The 19,729-nt window shown below is 48.6% G+C and overlaps 1 protein-coding gene and 1 long non-coding RNA gene across 6 annotated transcripts in view; one reads left to right on the forward strand and one right to left on the reverse strand.

Moving 5' to 3' along the window:
• The first annotated feature begins 3,206 nt into the window (after positions 1 to 3,206).
• LOC143434267 (uncharacterized) lies at positions 3,207 to 12,731 on the forward strand. Its single transcript, XR_013103615.1, has 3 exons — positions 3,207 to 3,418; positions 10,619 to 10,722; positions 11,198 to 12,731. It is a non-coding gene; the product is annotated as an uncharacterized LOC143434267 (long non-coding RNA).
• Positions 12,727 to 19,729, reverse strand: part of Dym (dymeclin) — a 259,589-nt gene continuing 252,586 nt past the window's right edge. For all 5 annotated transcript variants that reach the window (XM_076912452.1, XM_034518362.2, XM_076912453.1 and 2 more), the window contains one exon: positions 12,727 to 13,105. In XM_076912452.1, coding sequence (XP_076768567.1) covers positions 12,956 to 13,105 — 150 coding nt within the window. In that variant the 3' untranslated portion in view covers positions 12,727 to 12,955. The remainder of the gene's footprint in view (positions 13,106 to 19,729) is intronic.

Here is a 19,729-nt window from a genome sequence, read left to right on the forward strand (position 1 = left end):
CTCAGCCCCACAACCTGCACTTCTGGACTTAGTGTCTGTCAACTGTAGGGATGAGAAAGGCAGAGAGGAGGTCAGGAGGTCCCGGATCTATGAGGAAGTTCCTGAACCTTCCAGGCTCCAGGTCAGGGCAATGAGCACTGAGAACTGCAACTCAGCTGCCACACCCAGGGAGGAGACACGCCCTCCTCTGCCTGAGGGCGGGGCCAGTGGTGGACAGGAACCATGAGCTCACCTCTCCTGGCTCCAGGCAGCAGCCCTGCCTACCTTTGGAGAATTCCATGACTCAGGTAATAGGGGTGGAGCCCAGCCAAAGTCTCATAACCCAGGTCATGGTGTGCCGCTGTCCTGTCCCTGTGGTGTCCCTGGGAGGTGCACATTGGGTGTGGCCCAAACACTGTGGTCTATAGGGAAGGTCACTGTCAGAGTGTATGACACACAGGGAACAGAGCTCTGAGCAGAGGAGCTGGAGGCTGTGCTCACCCTCATGGGTTGTTTTTGTTTTTGTTTTGTTTTTTCAAGGAGGGGTTTGTGTGTGTAGCTCAGCTGTTCTGGAACTCACTATCTAAACCAGGCTGGCCTCAAACTCAGAGATCTGCTTACCTCTGTCTCCTGAGTGCTGGGGTTAAAGACAGGCACAAATAGCTGATTGCTTGGACGCTCCCACCAGCCTATTTGAGGACCCCACGGTCAGATTTTATACCCGCCCGCCTCACTGCTGTTTCCTGGCCTCTGGAGCCCTGGTTCTATTTCCCTCAGAGAGTCTTTGCTATTCTGTGGTAGAGGAGTGTCCTTCCTCAGTCAGATGCTGCCTTCATACAGCCAACCTAGTGAGCAGAGAGCTGCTACAGACTACCAAGCAACATACTTGTGGTGAGGGAGGGTATAGAAGGAAGAAAGCAGTCAACTGACAGACAGTCTGTTAGTCAGAGCAGGTTGAGACGGCCCCTTCGAGGGCCTGAGGGACAGGGAGTCAGTGGCTGATGACAAGACAGACCTGACAGGACTCTGCAGGGCCTGACCTCAGCCGTCGGAAGAAGTAGTGAACAGGCCAGGGTGGCTGCTACTGTCTGAGAACTCCAGGGAAGCAGCCAGTGCCCAGACTGCTAAACTAGAGCCCAGGAGATGGGTGTATCCAATTAGAATGTTAGCATATGTGATGGGTGGGTGCCTGCCTGCTAGAGAGGACAGCAAGAAATGTACTTACAAATGAAGGCAATGAAAGCCTGGTCAAGCTTAGGATAGCCCCAGCATAAGGGGCTAAGTTGTGCCCCGTAATTTATGTGTTGAAGTCTAACCCTTCAGTACCTCAGCGTGAGACTGCCATTGGAGGGAAGTCTTTAGGTTTGGTGTGTGCACATGCCCTCAGAGGCCCGAAGAGGATGCTGGGAGTCCTTGTGGGGTGGATTTCAGCATTTGCAGGCTAGCCAATGTGGGAGCTGGGATTCCGACTCTGGTCCTTATGCTAGACCAGGTATTCCTAACCATTGAGACATCTTTCTAATCCCCGAAGAAGAGTTGTACAGAGGTAATTAAAGTTGAGGTCACTTTGTGGATGTTAATATAGTGTGGTGAGTGTCCTTATAAGACCAAACAGAGAGGGAAAACCTTGGGAGAGTCAACGAGGAGGAGACACCTATAACCAAGGACAGAAACCAATCCCACTGGGGACTTGGCCTTCCAGCTTCCAGAGCCAAGGACGTGAAAGTCTGTTGTTCAAATCACCTTAAACGTGGGATTTTTTTTTTTTTTTTTTTTTCAGGATGGTGGAGCACACAAACCTACATTTCAAGAGAAGGCAGGAGAAGGGGATTTGAGTGTTGGAACTGTTCACAGAGATTTTAGGCCATGCTTCCCATCCAAGTCAGATAGGCATTGCCATCACAACCCCTTGGCCCCTCTTTGGCAGCAGCGAACCCCAATCCTTTTGGAGACACCCCCATGGCCCCAGATGTTGCTATGATAGCAGCCAGCAAAGGTTGTATGCTCACAGATATGCTGACCATTAGCACGCCAGGTTTACAAACTTGTTCTAAAATTGCCTAAACAATGTGGGAAATAGCCTGCCTTGAAGCTGTGTACAATCTGAAATGGCTATCTCAGTTGTATCTGGTTTTCTAGTCTGTGGGCTGGGAGGTACTGGGTGGTGGTACTGGGGCTCCTGTCCTCTGGTGGGGTGGCTGGGTGGGCCGCTTCCTCACAGGACATATACCCGGGGTAGCTGGCTGAGTGGAAAGGACTCTGTAGGGCACGCCTACGCCACAGTGCACATGTGGAAGTCAGTGGACAACTTTTTGGAGTTTGTTTTCTTGGAAAGAAATGGGACTCAACTCACCACGATTGCGTGGCAAATGCCTTTACCTCCCGAGCCATCTGGCAGGCCTAAGGATGGATTTCACCTGGGCCAGCAGGACCAATCCAGGCAGAGTAGCCAGAATACGTGCTTTGCTGCGCCACAGAGAGGGTTTCTTCTGTTCCCTTTGCCCTTTTCTGGAGTCTGACAGAGCTTTTCTGAGGCCCCATCCTTTGAGCTCTGGGCAGGGCTGGGCTTAGCTGTTTCTCCACCCCTGCACTAGGCTCTTCTTACCAAGTCCCCTCACCGAGGCTGTCAGGTGAGCTTAGGTCACCTGTCACTGTAAATCGCTTCTAATCTGGGAAGCACCTGCTGATAGGCATTTTATATGGTGCATGTGCACCCCACCCCCACCCCTGCAGCTCAGGCCCTCAGCCCCTGTCTTCATTACAAACTGGATAGACAGGCCCCAGGCACACAGGTATCTACCCTGAGGTCAGGCCAGGCAGGCAGGCTGCTCTGAGCAAGACCTTCCCAATGCTGTCTACCTAGAGAGAACCAGCCATAGGGTCAGCTGCTGTCTTCCAGAATTCGCAAGTGTGGTGAGAGGGATCCCAGAGGCCTGGGCGTTGGTATCTCAGCAGCCTGGTTTGTGCTGCCTGCCAAAGGCAGTTTCTGAACCTGGCCTCGAAGGAGATAGCAACCACCAGGGAGAAGGGGTTGGGACTGGGGTGGGAGTGAGGGTGGAGACCTGGGCAGACAGGTCCTGCACAGAGGCAGCTGGAGAGCAAATGGGGGTCTTGGGGGGACTGGAGCCTGTCTCCACCAGGAGAAACTTCCTTGGCTAGTCCTAGCCCTCAGTAGTCAGTATGGCAAAGCTAGGAAGCCTTGAAGTGGTGGGGTGCACAGTGGGAAGCCTAGAGAAACTTTCTGACTGAGGGCTCTTCCATTCTGTTGTCCCCAGAGGGCTGGTGGGCCCCTCAGGAGCCAGGCTGCGCTGGGGAGTGGCTGAGCCATGGCAGGGACAGATGTTTCCATTTTAGGGCTTGGGTCGTCATAAATGGTTTGTTCCCACCAAGCCCTGTTTCCCATTAAGCTGACTCTGAGAGATGGAGAAGCATCCATGAGGTGAGTTGGGTAGCTCCCATGTATACATGTTCGTGTGTGTGTGTGTGTTATGGCGTGCAGCTTATATGTATGTGTACATGTTCATGTATATATGTGTGTGTATATAGCATGCAGCTTGTGTGCATGTATGTGTATAGTATATGTATATATACATGTGTATATATGTAGAATGCAGCTAGTGTGCATGTATACAGTATGTGTATATATACATGTATATATATATACATGTAGCATGCATCTTGTGTGCATGTGTACAGTGTGCAGTTTGTGTGTGCACACATGCGTGTGTACAGTGTGCAGTTTGTGTGTGCACACATGCGTGTGTGCATGCACATGTGTGTGTGTGAGTGTGTGTGCACACGCGTGTGTATAGTGTGAAGCCTGTGTGGATGTACACGGTGTGCATAATCTGGAGAAGAAGCTGGGCAGGGCTGAGGTTACAGTGGGCTCCTCTCCTGTCTTCAACAGGCATATATGCTTTGCCCTGGGATCTGTTCCGTGCTTTGAGCAGCCTCCCCAGCTGGGTCCTAAGCATGCCCAAAGACGCCTCCCCCAGCACACCTGGCCTCTGCTTCCACCATTGTGTACTGCTTGCTGGCCACCCTGTCTTCCCTCTTTCCTGCCATAAAAGCTTCATCAATGGACTTGGTACCCACTCTCCTCCAGGACTGTGGGATCCTGACCTGCTTGCTGTGCTGATGGTTCCCACTCCTGGCCAGTGATAGCTCAGGAACAGCTGTGTGAAGCAGTCCTGGGGTTGGAAAAGTGGGGGGGGGGGGGCTCTGGAGAAGATCCCATTCTGAGCTGTGCTCTGGATGAGATCAGACTTTGATGTAGCAGGAGGAACTGCAGCAGCCTTCTTGTGACCAAGGAGAACAAGTAGAGACGTTGGAACTACAGACAGACAGAGCAGTTGCATTAGCCTTCCTGGGGTTTCTTATAACAGAAAATGCTGGCTGTAAGCTACTGAGTGCTTCCACCTCTAGAAACTGAGCTGCTGACAGCATCCAATGAACACTCCTTCAGGATTCATTCAGGGAGAAACCAGAATCCCTGTTCTCAGAGAACTTACATCCTCTACACTGCCAGTGTTATCTCACAATTCAAATGACCTAAGGGACTGTGTTTTGAGAGCCCATGTAGTGGGCTTTTGTGACAGGAGGCACTAGGAGGCTTCACTGACCTGCAATCCATGCAGACCCAGTTCTCCCCAAGCAGCGCCACCTGGCTGAGGTGGGAGACAGCGCTCTAGCAGCAGCTAGGCATTGTGGTTCCTTGGTGACTACCCTCTAGCCACACAGATGGATGCTGAGTGCAGGGGACAAATCACAGGGTGACTCCTCTTCCTGTCCATCATCCACCCCTAACCCAGAAAGGAAGAGTTTCCTGCTCAGGTAAACGTGCTTCCTGGAGACACTACCGGTCCCTGCACCACTGGCTTAGAGAAGGCAGGTGGGAGGGGGTTACCCATTGTGGGGGACAGCTGGAGGCTCTCATTATGCAGTGGCAAAGTATTCAGTTAAATGACTGACTCTTACTTAGGAGGGAAGGCCAATGAGCACACGGTACTTGGGTAGCAACAGGCAGGACCTTAGATTCATCTTTTTTGGGGGGCAAGTGTATTAGGGGGGTCTCTAGAAACAAGGAAGTGTCTGGAAACTGGGAGCAAATGGAGAGGTACTTAAAGTTTCTAGGGTGGAAAGCACCCCATCTTATTCTGCAGTCTCTGTTTCCCTCTTGGACTAGCACATGGAGGCCCAGAACCCCAGAGCTGCACAGTTATGGTTTTAATAGACTTGCCAGACACCGGTGTCTGTTAGGCCAGCATGACTGGAAGTGTCTGGCAAGGCCTCAGTGAGGGGGGTAGAGAGATAGCTCGGTAGTAGGGAGCATTGGTTGATCTTCCAGAGGACGTGAGTTCAGTTTCCAGCATCCATATGGGTACTCACAACTATACATAACTTAGTCCCTGGCTGGCCTGGAATTCACTGTGTAGGACCAGGCTAACCTCAAGCACAGAGATCCCATTGATTCTGCCTCCTGAACATTGGATTAAAGATATGCCACACCATTATAACTGGTCTGAGACCCTGTTACACACACACACACCAAACAAACTAAAAACCAACTAATCAAACAACAACCATCAACCAAAAAAAAAAACAAAAAAACAAAAAAACAAAAAAAAAACAAAAAACATAAACAAACAAAAAATAGGATTGGTTGCCAGCTTTGGAACTGTCCTACTCCTGGACCACTGTGTCTACCAACTGCAGCCACCATCACAAGTGGGACCTCTGAGGATTGTCCTGTGTGAATCAAAGGAGGAGACTCAGTCCCTAAATTCAAACTTTTCAAAGGGCTGAGGTTCCTAATTATTCAAAGCCAGGTTGCTCTCTTTCTGGGATGTATCCAGTAGGCGCTCTATCTCACACCGTGCTGGGTCAGAACCCTGTTTTTAAACCTCTGTTGTAAGCATCGATACCCAGAGGCAGAGACCAGAAACCAAAGTCATCTGCCCAGATACTGGCGTGGAGTTCAAAGGTTTCAGGCTTCAGGGACCAACATACTTTTGTTCCAAAAAAAAAAACAAACAAAAAAAAAAAAAACAAAAAAAAACAAACCCACTTAGCACCTCTGAAAGATTTGTTCATCAATACACTTATTTATAAATTAAACTGAAATAATGTTTAACTCATTAGAATATAACAGTAAGAAACCCAATGGTGCGATAGTGAAATATTTCCACAAAGAATGATTTTTAAGACCAACGAAAGCGTTCATGGGAAGGAAGGAGCATCGTTTTGTCTTTGCAAATCTCTCACATCCCGGCTGATTTACTAGAAGACATCTGGATTTTCCAGCCAGTTTTTTTGTCTGGTCTGTTTCTGTATCTCGCTCCATGCAGCTCCTGGAAAATGTCACCAAAGCCTCTAAAGAAAGAAAGTGAATCAACCTAACAACTGATAATGGAGACAAAGGAGCGGTCCCCAGGTCCTAGGTGGGTGGGCATTCCGAAAACAGCCAGATGCAGCAAAGGTTCCCAGACTTCACTGAGACACACAACGGCAACTTTAAACTTATAAATAGTTTACTTTTGGAACTTTCTGTGACTATTCCCAGGCAGAGGCAACTGGCGGCTGCAGGACCACTGTGTTGTCATCTGTTTATACGTTCTTCTGGTAGTCACCACAGGGGCATTTCCAGCCTTGAGTGGTAGATTCTACTGTCCTCACTCTTGAACCCATCTCTTGGTACCCATGTGAGCACTTCTGGGCATCTTTCCAGCACGGGAAGTGCTGGGTCTCTGAGCAGCTTCAACTGTGGTCCACAGTGCTGAGGTTTTCCTGTCTCCATTCTTGCACATGGTGCAGGATTTTTTCTCCACATTTTCACCAATGTGTGATGTTTTGGGGACCTAAACTATTTTTTAATTTTTTAAAGATTTATTTTATTTATATGAGTACATGGTAGCTGTCTTCAGATATACCAGAAGAGGACATCAGATCCCATTACAGATGGTTGTGAGCCACCATGTGGTTGTTGGGAACTGAACTCAGGACCTTTGGAAGAGCAGTCAGGGCTCTTAACAACTTTTCTCCTTTTCTCCTTCACCTTCTCCTTCCTTCTCCTTCCTTCTCCTCCTTCTCCTCCTTCTCCTCCTTCTCCTCCTCCTCCTCCTCCTCCTCCTCCTCCTCTTCCTCCTCCTCCTTCTTCTCCTTCTTCTTCAGAAGTTTTGTTTAAAAATCTAAGCACAACTCTCCTGATACATGTGTGACCTGCAAACACCACACGTATGTAACGCATGTAATTCGTATGCGATTGTATTTGGTATATGCACACTGCCATCACTGTGATCAAGACCGTCTCTCTCCATTTGGAGTGTATTAGTGTGCTGGGTTCAAGTGTGGCCTCTAAACATGCTGAAATCTGTCCTATTTTCTTTTTTAGATGAGGTCTCACTATGAACCCCAGGTTGGCTCTGAACTTGCGTCCCTCCTGCTTCCTGACATTCAGTCACCAGGTCTCCTTCCTCTATCACATCCTTTCCTACTTTGATGGATCTTATGGGATTCACCAAGCCTCAGTCCTTTGAAACAATTTCTTTTGTGTCCTGTATCAGTAGTTTCGGCTTTTTCCCTCTTTCCTTTCTCTTCCTTTCTTCCTCCCCCGACCCCCAGACTGGGTATCACTATGTAGTTCGAGTGTCCTAGAATTTATTTCCTATGGAGAGCAGGCTGGCCTTGAACTCACAGTGAGAGAGGCAGTCGCTTAAATAACTTATGTTTAACCTCTGCTCTTCTCTAATGTGCATTTAGCAACACAAATCTCCAAATACAGTTTTAGCTGCACCCCATGTGATTTTCTTCATTATTTTTTGTTTTGTTTTGTTGTTTTTAATTTAAATTTGGGGAGGCAGGGTCTCATGTGACCCATGGTGGCTTCGGACCTGCTATTTACCTGAGGATGGCTTTGAACTTCTGGTCCTCTGATCTTAACCTCCCGAATGCTAGAATTACAGGCTCTTGTCATCCACAACTGGTTTTCTATGGTGGTAGTGACCGCCTCTCATGAGCTCTAGCTAGACAAGTGATCACTATCTCCTGGCCACTATTAGCTTCTATGATTTATTTTTACGGCGTCTTTTGTGTACATGTGTTCTGCATGCATGTATGTTCACCACATGTGTGCTTAGTGCTAGCAGAGGTCAGAAGAGGATCAGAAGAGTTGAATCCCTTCGAACTGGAGTTACAGATAGTTACAAGACACCATGTGGATGCTGGCAGCTGAAGTGTTCTCCCCTCTCTCTGCAAGACAGAGAGGCTGTCCTGGAACTTGCTTTGTAGCCCATGCTGGCCTTGAACTCACAGAGATTGACCATCATGCCTGGTAGAATAAGTACTCTCAACCAGAGTCATCTCTCTAGCCCTACCTTTTTTTAAAATTTTTAATTAATTAATTAATTAATTAATTTTTTTCAAGACAGGGTTTCTCTGTGTAGCCCTGGCTATCCTGGAATTCACTCTGTAGACCAGGCTGGCCTCAAACTTAGAAATCCACCTGCCTCTGCCTCCCAAGTGCTGGGATTAAAGGCGTGCGCCACCACTGCCAGGCCAGCCCTCCCTTTTTTTAAGGAAAAAAATTATTTATTTTGACTAGACATCTGAGTGTTTTGTCTGCATGTGAGTGTCCTTTGTGCAGATCAGAAGACTGAGGGCATTGGGGTACTCTGGAATTGAAGTTATGACAGCTGTGAGCCACCATATGAGTGCTGGGAATTGAACCTGGGTCCTCTGGAAGAGCAGCCAGTTCTTTTAACCGTGGATCCATTTCTCCAGCCCCTTTCTGTTAGTTGTATAAGTTTTATTATCTCTCCCTTCAGAATGTTTCCAGTTTCTTTCGTGGCTTCACCAGTTTCAGCCCTCCCAATTTGCTTTATAATCCGTTCCTGAGTTATGTCTAATCTGTTCTTAAACACATCTAATGAATTATTCTCAAAATTCTAGTTTCCAACTTTTTCTACCCACAATGCTCTGCACAGACTCTTGAAAATACATCTGGGTTTAAAAAATTTTTTTTTTAAATTTATGGTGTGTGTGTGTATGTGAGTTTATACACACCACTTGGGGCTATCTGGAGCGAGAGTTAGCAGCTGTTGTGAGCAGCCCAGTGTGCGTGCTGGGAACTTGAGCCCTCAGCAAGAGCAGTGAACACTCATAACCACTGAGTCCTCTCTCAGGCCAAGTACATCTGAGTTTCACAGCTGTGATCTGTGACTTGGATCTCTTCTGGGTGTTTCTGGTTTTTAATTCCAGTGATTCATTTGGTCTGGTCTCTGGAGACTGAGTTCCTTCTGGTTGTAGTGTGTAGGAAGAACTTGATGTCGAGGGTTATGTTTGTTTCCTTCATGGGCTCGGTAGCTGGGGATACAGGCGACCTGCGTTCTTCGGTTCTCATGCAGCCTCAGATGGATTAACAACCCAGCTAATCTATGAGGTTTAGTGTAGAGATAGCAACGAAAGGGTAGGTAAACCAAACCATGTGTCCAGTAACGTAAAAATCTTACCAAACACTTACAACAGCATCTGGAGGCATCTTAGAGCCAACAGGTTAGTGACGTGTCACCTGCCAGGGGCACAGGGACATGCTACTCCTTCAGCCCTTCATGCTCTGTGGTTCCTTTTTTTTTTTTTTTTTTTTTTTTTTGGTTTTTGAGACAGGGTTTCTCTGTGTAGCCCTGGCTGTCCTGGAACTCACTCTGTAGACCAGGCTAGCCCCGAACTTAGAAATCCGCCTGCCTCTGCCTCCCAAGTGCTGGGATTAAAGGCGTGCGCCACCACCTCCCGGCTGTGGTTCCTTTTTAAAAAGATTTTACTTTGTGTGTTTTATCTTCATGTATGTATATGCGGTGCGCGTGCTCAGAAGAGGGTATTAGATCTCCACGTACTAGAATTACAGATGGCTGTGAACCATCATGTAGGTGATGGAAACTGAACGTGGGTCAGTAACAATGGCTCTTCACCATGAGCCATTTTTCCAGCCTCAGTTTCTATTTTACACATGGCCAGTGTCGGGTATTCCAAGGATAACAGTGCACAACAGACTGTGACTGGCTGGTTACTAACTTGAACCTTGTGTCTGAGTACTTCCATGGTGATGTGACATCAGGTCAGGTGCTGGACTGAGTACTTCCATGGTGATGTGACATCAGGTCAGGTGCTGGGAGATGTGGGGCTGGTGAATCTTCCTTGCTTTGGGGGTGTGGGGGGCATCTTTTCATTCTTTGCTTTTTTGGAGACAGGGTCATTCTGTGTAGCCCTGGCCCCTGGCTTTCCTGGACTCTCTGTGTGGTGTGCAGTTACACCATACAATACCGATTCTCCCCTGCACTCGGCTCTGAGCTGAGAGAGAATCTCACAATGATGTCCTGTCCAGTCTTGAACTAACAGATCCATTTGCCTTTGTCTCCTGGATGGTGGGATTAAGGATGTGCACACCATGTTGGCTGCAGTCATTGCTTATCTCAGGGAAAATCAGAGGTTTACGTCAGTCGTACTTAAAAACAGAGGCCAACTTTTGCCTTTTCATGAACACAGGGTAATCTTGTGTGATCTAATTTCACACATACACACACTCACTCACACACACACTCTTTTGCTTTCTTTTATGTGACTGTCTTCTGTGTACATTTGTGTACAGGAACATGCCTGGTACCCACAGAAGTTAGAAGATGTTGGATCCTGCAGCTGGGTACCAGACGGTTGCAGGTGCTGGGAACTGAACCCTGGTCCTCTGCAGGAACGGTAAGTACTTTTAACCACTGAGTCATTTCTTCAGTCCCTGACACCTTTTTAAGTTTTGACAGCTCTAAACAAATTGACATTTAAATTCAAGCACAATCCAGCTTACTGTTTAAGTCTCTTGCCATGTGATCAACCTGTCCTTCCCCAAGGGTTAGAAAGAGATCCAGCTGACTGCAGAACTGAGGGAGGCCATGGCACAGCTGGGAACCTCTGTCCAGCGGAGCACTAGGTGGGTGGTGCTCCGAGGGAGCTCTTAGGCCGCCGAGCCCATGAGCTAGAAGAGAGGGTCAGTAGGAGGCAAGCACTGGGGCAGGGCACAGGGCAGAGTCTTTGCAGGCAGCGTGCCGCCATCACAGTGATGGGCTGTGGGGACTGCCCTACAAGTGATGTCTCACGATCCTGCTTGGTTCCCAGGCTACCAAAGAAGTAGACATTTCACATGACAGTTTTTTGTTTGGTTTTGTTTGGCCTACAGGAAAAAGAAGCAAATTAGACGGCACTGAAAACAAATGAAAGCTGTCAATCATTTCTCTAGGTGGGAGATACACATCGCCATTGCCTGAAAGGCTGACTAGGCCATTCCACCTCAAGATGCCTTGCTCTCAGCGCGGGACTGACAAGTCAGTGCCAGGGGAAAAGCCCTGTACTTGTGATCACAAGTGAGCTGTAGCATGAGAGACCCCAGCCATTCCTGGGAACTGGTATCTGGAGGCCGCAGGAGGATGAGGGCCCTGGCCCCTGCACCCACCACACCAGAGAAGGGCTCCAATTTCATCTACTCCAGAAAAGAATAAAGGAACTGCCATGCTCCCTGAAAACTGGGGAAAGAAGGCTCAGTCTGGTTCACTCAGGGAAACCACCCATGGGATATGTATGAGGTACAAACCATAATGACTGCCCTCAGCCAGTGGGTGGGGACAGACGGAAAGGCTGGTCCCAAGAGAACAACAGGGTGAACAGAGACTGACACACTACAACTTGGAATGCACAGCCTTGGACCCTCGGCTCCACTCGGCCCAGCCTTAGGTGTGTGGGAGCAAATTCATGCCCCCAAAACATTTTTTCAAAGTCAGGAACAAGGAGAAAAACATGTTTTTCATCTCACATGGAATACTGTCTTAATAAGTGGCTCTCCTATTGACTTGGTTGAAGGAAAAAGATTGCTTTCCAAATTAAGCTTTCCCCAGTGAATACTATGGAGTAGATAGACTTAATTTTTCTTGACTCCAACAGAATCCCTGTCATAGCTCAGAGGTCAACCCTCCAAAAAAGAACTATCTAACCTCTTTGGGCAAGGCCACTGTCATGTTGGCAGGTACAGTGTTTATGAAGTTTTGTGCTGCTGAGAGGCATGCAAACACATACATGCATATATACACCCATGCATATACATGCACACACATACACATATACATGCATATGCATGTATACATGCACACAGACACAGACATAAAAGAAGTTGCACAAGTGACTCAAACATTCTCACTATTTGAGAAAAAAAAAAGATGTGTAGGCTGAATGTGGTGGTTCAAACCTGGAATTCTCACACTCAGAGGATGCTGAGACAGAAGGATTGCTGTGAGTTCTAGGCCAGCCTAGGCTCCTTAGTGAGTTTGAGCTCAGCAAGGGCTACATTGTGAGAAGGTACCTTGAGATAAAAAGCAGGGCTGTAGAGCTGGCTCAGTGGTTACAGGCACCTGCTGCTCTGCACAGGAACTGGGTTCCGTTCTCAGAACCCACAGGGCAGCTTATAACCGTCCGTGACTCCAGTTCCTGTCTGACACCTCTTCTGATGTCTGTGGCCCCAGGCCTGCGCATGGTGCACATATATACATATAGGCAAAACCTTGCACACACAGAATAAAAATAAATCTAAAAACAATAATAATTTTTAAAAGAGGGGAAATGGTGTATATTGTTGATGTGTTTATTACATGCCTAAGGCCACAGTATCTTGGGACAGCTCTAGTTTTGGGGTTGAGAAATTAAAAAATAAGTCACATGTTGAACAGCATGTTTCCCGTTTATTGTTGTCTCGCCCTTGCGGTACAGTCAAGGCTGAGTGAACTACTGCTAACTGGCACACTCTCCCAACAGTCACAGTGTGTGAGGGAAGCACGCTTGTGTGACCTTCTGTGGCAGAAGGCACAGTGGGCACGCAGTCTGTCTGCTTCCGCTCCTGGACATGAAGTAACTAGCTGCTGGGCTGGGGTGGGCGTGGCTGTGTCCTGCTTCAGTCTGAGTCCATGGCAAAGAGCTGGATGTCCCGTGGGTTCCAGTACAGGCCCACTGCCGAGCTGTAGACCAGAGACCAGACGTAAGGGGTGAAGAACTCCTCAGGCCGCTCCTCCTCCACATATTTGAACTTCAGTTCTGGAAATTTCTGCAACGAGAACAAGATGACTTTTATGTCCAAGCAAAGCAGTGGCGTGTGTGCAGCAGGTCCCTTCCCTGAGTGCTCACAGGCTGGAGTGCAGGCCTTTCACAAAGTTTGACCATCAAATGGCTTCTGAGCTGGGAGAATCTAACTCACCTGTGCTGGCTGGTTTTATGTCAACTTGACATAAGCTAAAGTCATCTGAGAGGAGAGAATGTCAATTAAGAAAATACCTCCATAAGACTGGGCTGTAGGCAAGCCTGTAGAGCATTTTCTTAATTACTGATGGCGGAGGGTCCAGCCCATTGTGGGTGGTGCCATCCCTGGGCTGGTGGTCTTGGGTCCTTTAAGAAAGCAGCCCGCTGAGACCGAGTCACCCCCCTAACAGAAGGGTCAGCCGGGGTCAGCAGGCTCTGCGGCTGTCTCAAGGACACAGAGCCTGTCCTGTGGAGTGAGGCTGGCCATTCCCACTGACTGACTGGTCGAGGCCGGTTTGAAAAGGAGTATGTGCATTTTAGGTACTCTACTACTGTGGTCAAGTGCAGGTCTGAGGCACCACTGAGGATCAGCTCTGGGCAGACCCAGCACACTGCTCCTCCTACAATGCCCCACATTTCCCTGTGGTACTGAAGCCATTAAGCAGGATGGGTCTTTGTTGTTAGAATTCAAAACCATGTGGTGGCACACACCTTTAATTCCAGCATTTAGGAGGTAGAGGCAAGCAGATCTTTGTGGGTTCTAAGGCCAGCCAGGGCTACAAAGAGAGACCTTGTCTAAAACCAAACCAAACAAACCAAATGACTCAAGGGTGGGGTCTCTTCTCCACACAGTGACATGTGGAGGAGGCTCCTGAGAAGGTCTTGGAGGGACGCGGAGATGACCTCTGTGAGCCCATTGTCTATGTCTGAAGAGGTTGGAACTGTTCACACAGGACCCCCTTCCAGCTGAGCTGCAGAGAGGAAGGCAAGAGCTATTACTAAGCTATTGACTGTCACCAAACACACCCACCCTCACAATGCTGGGTCATTCTTGTGACTGTCCTGATGGAATGGTGTGAGGCAAACAGAGTCCTGGAGTCTGGAGGCTGTGGAAATGAGAAAAAGCAGCCAGCATCCCTGGGTGGCCTGTCACACCAATAGTTACAAATTGGAACCCATCTCGCCCTCTACAAAGGTACAAGGTGGGGACTGTCCGTCTCATCTGAAGTAAATGATTCAGTAAGAAACAGCCTAAGCTCTCACGTATTGTGTAGTCTCTCTGTCAGGGGGTGTCTCCAATGGCCAGTGCACCCTGGGAATATAACACTATGGCAGGCATGAGGACAGGCTGTCAATGGCAGACATGGGTATGTTTTATAATGAAGTTATTATTCAAGCTGAACAATGGTTATTGCAGCAGAAGTGCCCATAATAACTTAGTAATTATTCCCCAGCACTAGAGAGGCAGAGGCAGGAGGATCTCTGTGCATTTCAGACCATCCTGGTCTATATAGTGAGTCCCAGATCACCTGGGGCTACAAAGAAAAGGCCACTCAACCTACTTTAGCAATTCTGGGACCACGGCAAGGCAGTTTCTAGCTAACATAATTGATTACGTTAACAGGCATATTAAAATGTTTTTAGATACTCGTTTAATCTCTGAAGCAATGAGGAAAACTATTCAGAAGACGTCATTTAAGCCCCCCCCCCCCCCCCCCCGCTTCTCCTTCTTTCCTCCTCCCTTCCTTTACAGACATTTCCCAATATGTAATAAGCACAAGACTAAAGGCACGGCTGTGGCTAAGGAGTGTCCAGACCCAGAGCTTGCGAGCAGAAATCTGCCTTTATTGGTTGTGACTCTGGAAGTCCCCGTCCCTGCGAAGCCTCAGGCTCTTCAAATACAGTTTGGCACTATCCTCTGAGAGTCTGCATTTAACTGTCTGAACTTCCCAGCTGAGCGTGCAAATGAGGTAAGTCATGTGATGACAGAAAGGCCTTGCAGAATGTCTAACCCAGAGCGGGCATCAGTTAATACTGGCTGTTGTTACTGACAGTACAACCACCAAATAAGAGACAAGAAATACTGGGATGGATGCAAGTCCGTTTCTCCTATGCTCCTCACCGAGCTGGGCACCCAGCCTCCCTGAATAGAAGCTGGGAAGAAGTGCTGAGCAATGGCTCCGTATGCTGGTCTCCTGCCACGGACATTTGTAAGGAACAGAGCCTTGTCACTGAGAGGAGATGGGTCTGAAGAACGGTCCTGGCCCTCCCTCAGAAGCAGGCCAGTGGGAAGGGAGAGTGACCCCAAGGCAGGTTACAGTTACAGTAATGTGACAGGGGCCATTCCTACCATGTTTGTGAAACTGGGACCATGACACAGGTATTCATAAGATTATGTGACACCTCCAGCAACATCCAAGATGGAGCTGGGGTGGGAAGCAAAAAGTCCTCTGAGCTGCATGGGACTGGAAAGATGCAGCTGGATCAAGAGAGGAGCCTTCAGGAACAGCCCAAGAGGTAGGACGTGACATCAACTGGAGTCACATACATGCACACAGAGACATACACGCAAACACACACAAGTGCACACATACATACATACATATACAGGCACACATAGATACACACAAACAGGCACACACATACACAAATACAGGCATACACAGACAGACACAGACACACATGCGTGCACATACACACACACACACAGGCACGGACACACAGGCACGGACACACAGAGGCACACACACACACACACACCTTTACCATGAGCACCTCTTGGCTCTCACTGTTGCACTGGGGCAGATCCTGTTTTTTCTGAATCATTTCGCATGTAGCCACAGCATGGGCCTTTGGAAACCAGGAGCGTTCTGAGCACCTGGCATATTATGGACACTTATTTGCTGAACTGAATGAACAAAGGCCTTCATATCCACACAATAATCATGTGTCAGGTCTTAAAGAAACTACTATACAGAAAGAGAAGTGAAGAAGCTGAGTAAGCTGCCACAGAGGCCATGACCAGCAGCTTCTGCCACTGTAGCCTCTCAAACCTAGGATTGGGGTGTCCATCCTCCAAACACCTACAGCTAGGGTGGAGATGAGTTTTCCAGGCCCTCCAAGAAATCCTCTTCAAAGGTCTCATTCAACCTCGGTGTCTGGGTGTCTCACAGTGACATGCAGGGGCTACACTCTGCCAGCCCAGGTTAGGGCCAGGACAGCAGGCTGGGTGCTTTAGGGTATTTCCCTGGGACTTTGGTTTCTCAGCTTGTGTACAATGTAGGACTTATGAGCTCCTTTTAATTCTGACCGTCTGTCAGATGACTCTAGTGGGGGAATCTAAACCTCTCCATTCCTGCCATGCTTGCTCACCTCACTGTAACTTTAAAGGCAAGCAGGCTCAGGCTTCATACAGCTAGCCTTCACGCCAGATACCTCTGTTCCTTGTGTCACTCAATATCCTGGTATTCAACTGATGGTCTTCACAGCAATTCTAACTGTCAAAGACCAAGACAATATAAATGAGGTGTTGTTAAGCCGCTCTGGGGCTGGGAACTTATAGCTAAGTGGCCTGCAGGGTTTAGGCACTGCCTGCTGTCTGGTGAAGATCTGATCATTTTACGGTGTTTGCAAGCTGTACTACTGGGTGTGCACCACAAGTCATAGGGAAGTTAGAAGGCAAAGACAGAATAACAAAACAACGTAAACATATTGTCACTGCAGGGGAAAAGCCTGCTGGACACAGCACACATGGCTCCAAGACCACAGCATAGCGCTCTTACTGTGCATGTGGGTGTGGGTGTGCGTGTGCGTGTGCGTGTCTGTCTGTCTGTTGTCTTTCTCCTTGAGTGAATGACTGAACTGTGAGCTGTTATTTTCTGGGTTCTTTCTGGAATCTTCACCAGCAGGTCACTTACATGGTTCCCAAAGGGCTGTGGCACAAATAGCAAGGTAAACGGAGACCTGTTTTCCAGACTGGTAACACGAGGCAGACAACTGAACGCACAGGTGAAGTCCCATGTACTGGAATGAGTTATTGGTTAGCCTGGCTGACTGAGGACTCTGGAAGAGCAGGTAACAACGGCAGAGTTCCAGCATGCCATTCAGCAGCCTGATGCACACATAACGGCTTCGTGAGCTGGGCCTGCACCACGCTCACCATGTCCTGCATCCCCACCACAACCTGTCTGTCTGGGTAGCTATAGAGGCTCGAACAGAGATCCTTGATACCATGTGCTTCTCTGAGACGTCTTAGAATGCTCAAGAGCCAAGGAAAGGAAAGACAAAAAGTATTATTTAGAGCTAAAGACACCGGAGACACATTTTGTCTAAGAAATGTCATGTCTGAAGGTAATAGCAATAACCCAGAAAGTCATCCTTCCCTTTGCATCCCTGTGCGAGCCTATGAAAAACAATAATGCCATCCCATGTGGCTGTGGGACATCCAGCTTCCTCCTGGGGGCGCATCTCCATCCCTGACACACCAGGCTGCTTGGCAGCTGCAGGCCAGCTGTGGGCTAGTCCCAGCTCTGATGTCAGCCCGGTGCTTCAAGTTCTCCTCCCGTACTCTGCTTCTCCAGCCCTTCTCAGGCCTCTGCTGTGGCTCCTGCCCGGGACTTTTGGGTTACTGTGTTCTGAGGATCACTTGTGTTCTGAGAAGGGACGGGTGCTGGAGAGGAACAAGGGGAGCCCAGGTAGGAGCCCTGGCTTTCAAGCCTCTCTTCAGGATCCTTGGCCTGGGGCTTGGTTCTGAAACTAGAGACAACCCATCTCCGAAGCCTGAAGCTTGGTCTTTGTCCAAAACCACTTACAACAATCCTGTTGTTTTAAATTTTGGAGCCAGAGGTAATGTTAGACTCTCAAGTGGGCCAGAAAACTTTTTTTTTTTTTTTTTTTTATCAGCTTCAGTGAAATCAACCTACCACAGTGGGACATCCGGACACTCAGCTCAGCAACAAAGCGGAAGTCTGAGGTGGCAGTGAGACCTGGATAGAGCTGGCACACCCAGAGCCTACATACAGCCTGTCTCTGTTGTCAGTCATGTGATCCAGTGAAACCCACAGGAAGTCAGTGAGCAGATGTAGGGTACAACTGTAATAATTTTATTACCACAGAAGTTCAGTGAGATTTCCAGCTTCTACCTAAAGTCTATACAGATAGCATCAGACACCCAGCAAGCACCTGGCATGGCTCCAGGAAGTTAATGCAATTTACAATCAAACGGCTACATGGCACACTGAAAAGAGTTTCCTGCATATAGTAAGTGGGGTAGACAAGTAGATGGTGGTCACTGGGCCCAAGGCAGCCAAAACTGGCTGCCAGCTGTGGTGGCCTTGGGCTGAGCAGCAAGCCACTGTTCATAGGGCTGGTTTAGGGTGGGCAGCCGGTTCAGACAGTGGAAGAGTGGCCTCATGAGCCTGTCACAGGACAGCCAAGAAAACTGTTCCTTGTGAAGTCCATGGTTGCGTTACAGGATGTGGGAACTCTACAGCCTCCCGACCCTCTCCCGCTCTCTCCCTGACTGTCACTGAACAACCACACCAGGGGACTGCATCTGGGGCTGCAGAGGAAAGACTTGTGTGTACAACAGGAGTCACAGTGCCAGCGGAGCATGGCAAGATGGAAGAGGAGATACTGGAGGACCCCGGGTGGTCCTGCCTCATGCTGGGAGAAGAGGAGTTAGGCTGGACAGACAGAGAACGGTGGACTGAAACACGTGGAGGCACCAATGCCATCAATCCATCTGACTCTTGGCCGAGCAAATGAAAGACAGAGGAGTTGCAAATGTGTCAAGATGCAGCCATCAGCAGAAAGAGGACAAGCACCAAGCAGCCGAGCAGCAGTGGGTGGGGAGGGAAAAGTGTTCCCACTTCTCATGAATTCCCGATTACTGTTTTTGCTCCCAAAAGCTTTTATAAAGTACTTACTCATCTTATGGGTAACGGTGTTTTGCATGCATTCATGCATGCATGTGCACCAGGGGCGTACCTGATGCTTGCACAGACCAGAAGAGGGTGTCAAGTCCGTGGACTGTAGGTAGAAATGTGATGAACCACCATGTGAGTGGGGAATCACACTTGGGTCCTCTGGAAGAGCAGCCAGTGCTCTTAATCACTGAGCCATCTCTCCAGCCTCCACTTTTATTTTTGGAATAGTAATGGGGGGGGGTATGTCTCACTATGTTGTCTAGGCTAGCCTCAAACACTTGTACTCTCAGCACTTGGATAAGTTGAGGCACAAGGGTCACAAGTTTGAGTTGAATGAGTTCTACGATATCCTGGGCTATACAGAGAGACACTGTCTAATAAACCTGTCTAAGTTCTAGGATATCCTGGGCTATACAGAAAGACACTGTCTAATAAACCTGTCTTAGTTACTTTTCTGTTGCTGTGATAAAACCCCGAGTCTGCGGCCAAGGCAGCTTCTTAAAGGCAGTGTTTACTAGGGACCAGGGTTCCAGAGGGTTAGTGTCCATGATGGCAGAGCAAAGACATGGCAGGAGGAACAACTGAGAGCTCACATCCCAACCAGAAAGCAGAAGGCAGAGAGCATGCTGGGATGGACACGAGTCCTGACACTTCAAAGCCCACCTCAGTGACACCCCTCCTCTAGCAAGCCCAAACTTCCTAAATCTTCCCAAACAACTCCACCA

This window comes from Arvicanthis niloticus, chromosome 14, assembly GCF_011762505.2.
Source record: "Arvicanthis niloticus isolate mArvNil1 chromosome 14, mArvNil1.pat.X, whole genome shotgun sequence".
Lineage (NCBI taxonomy): Eukaryota > Metazoa > Chordata > Mammalia > Rodentia > Muridae > Arvicanthis > Arvicanthis niloticus.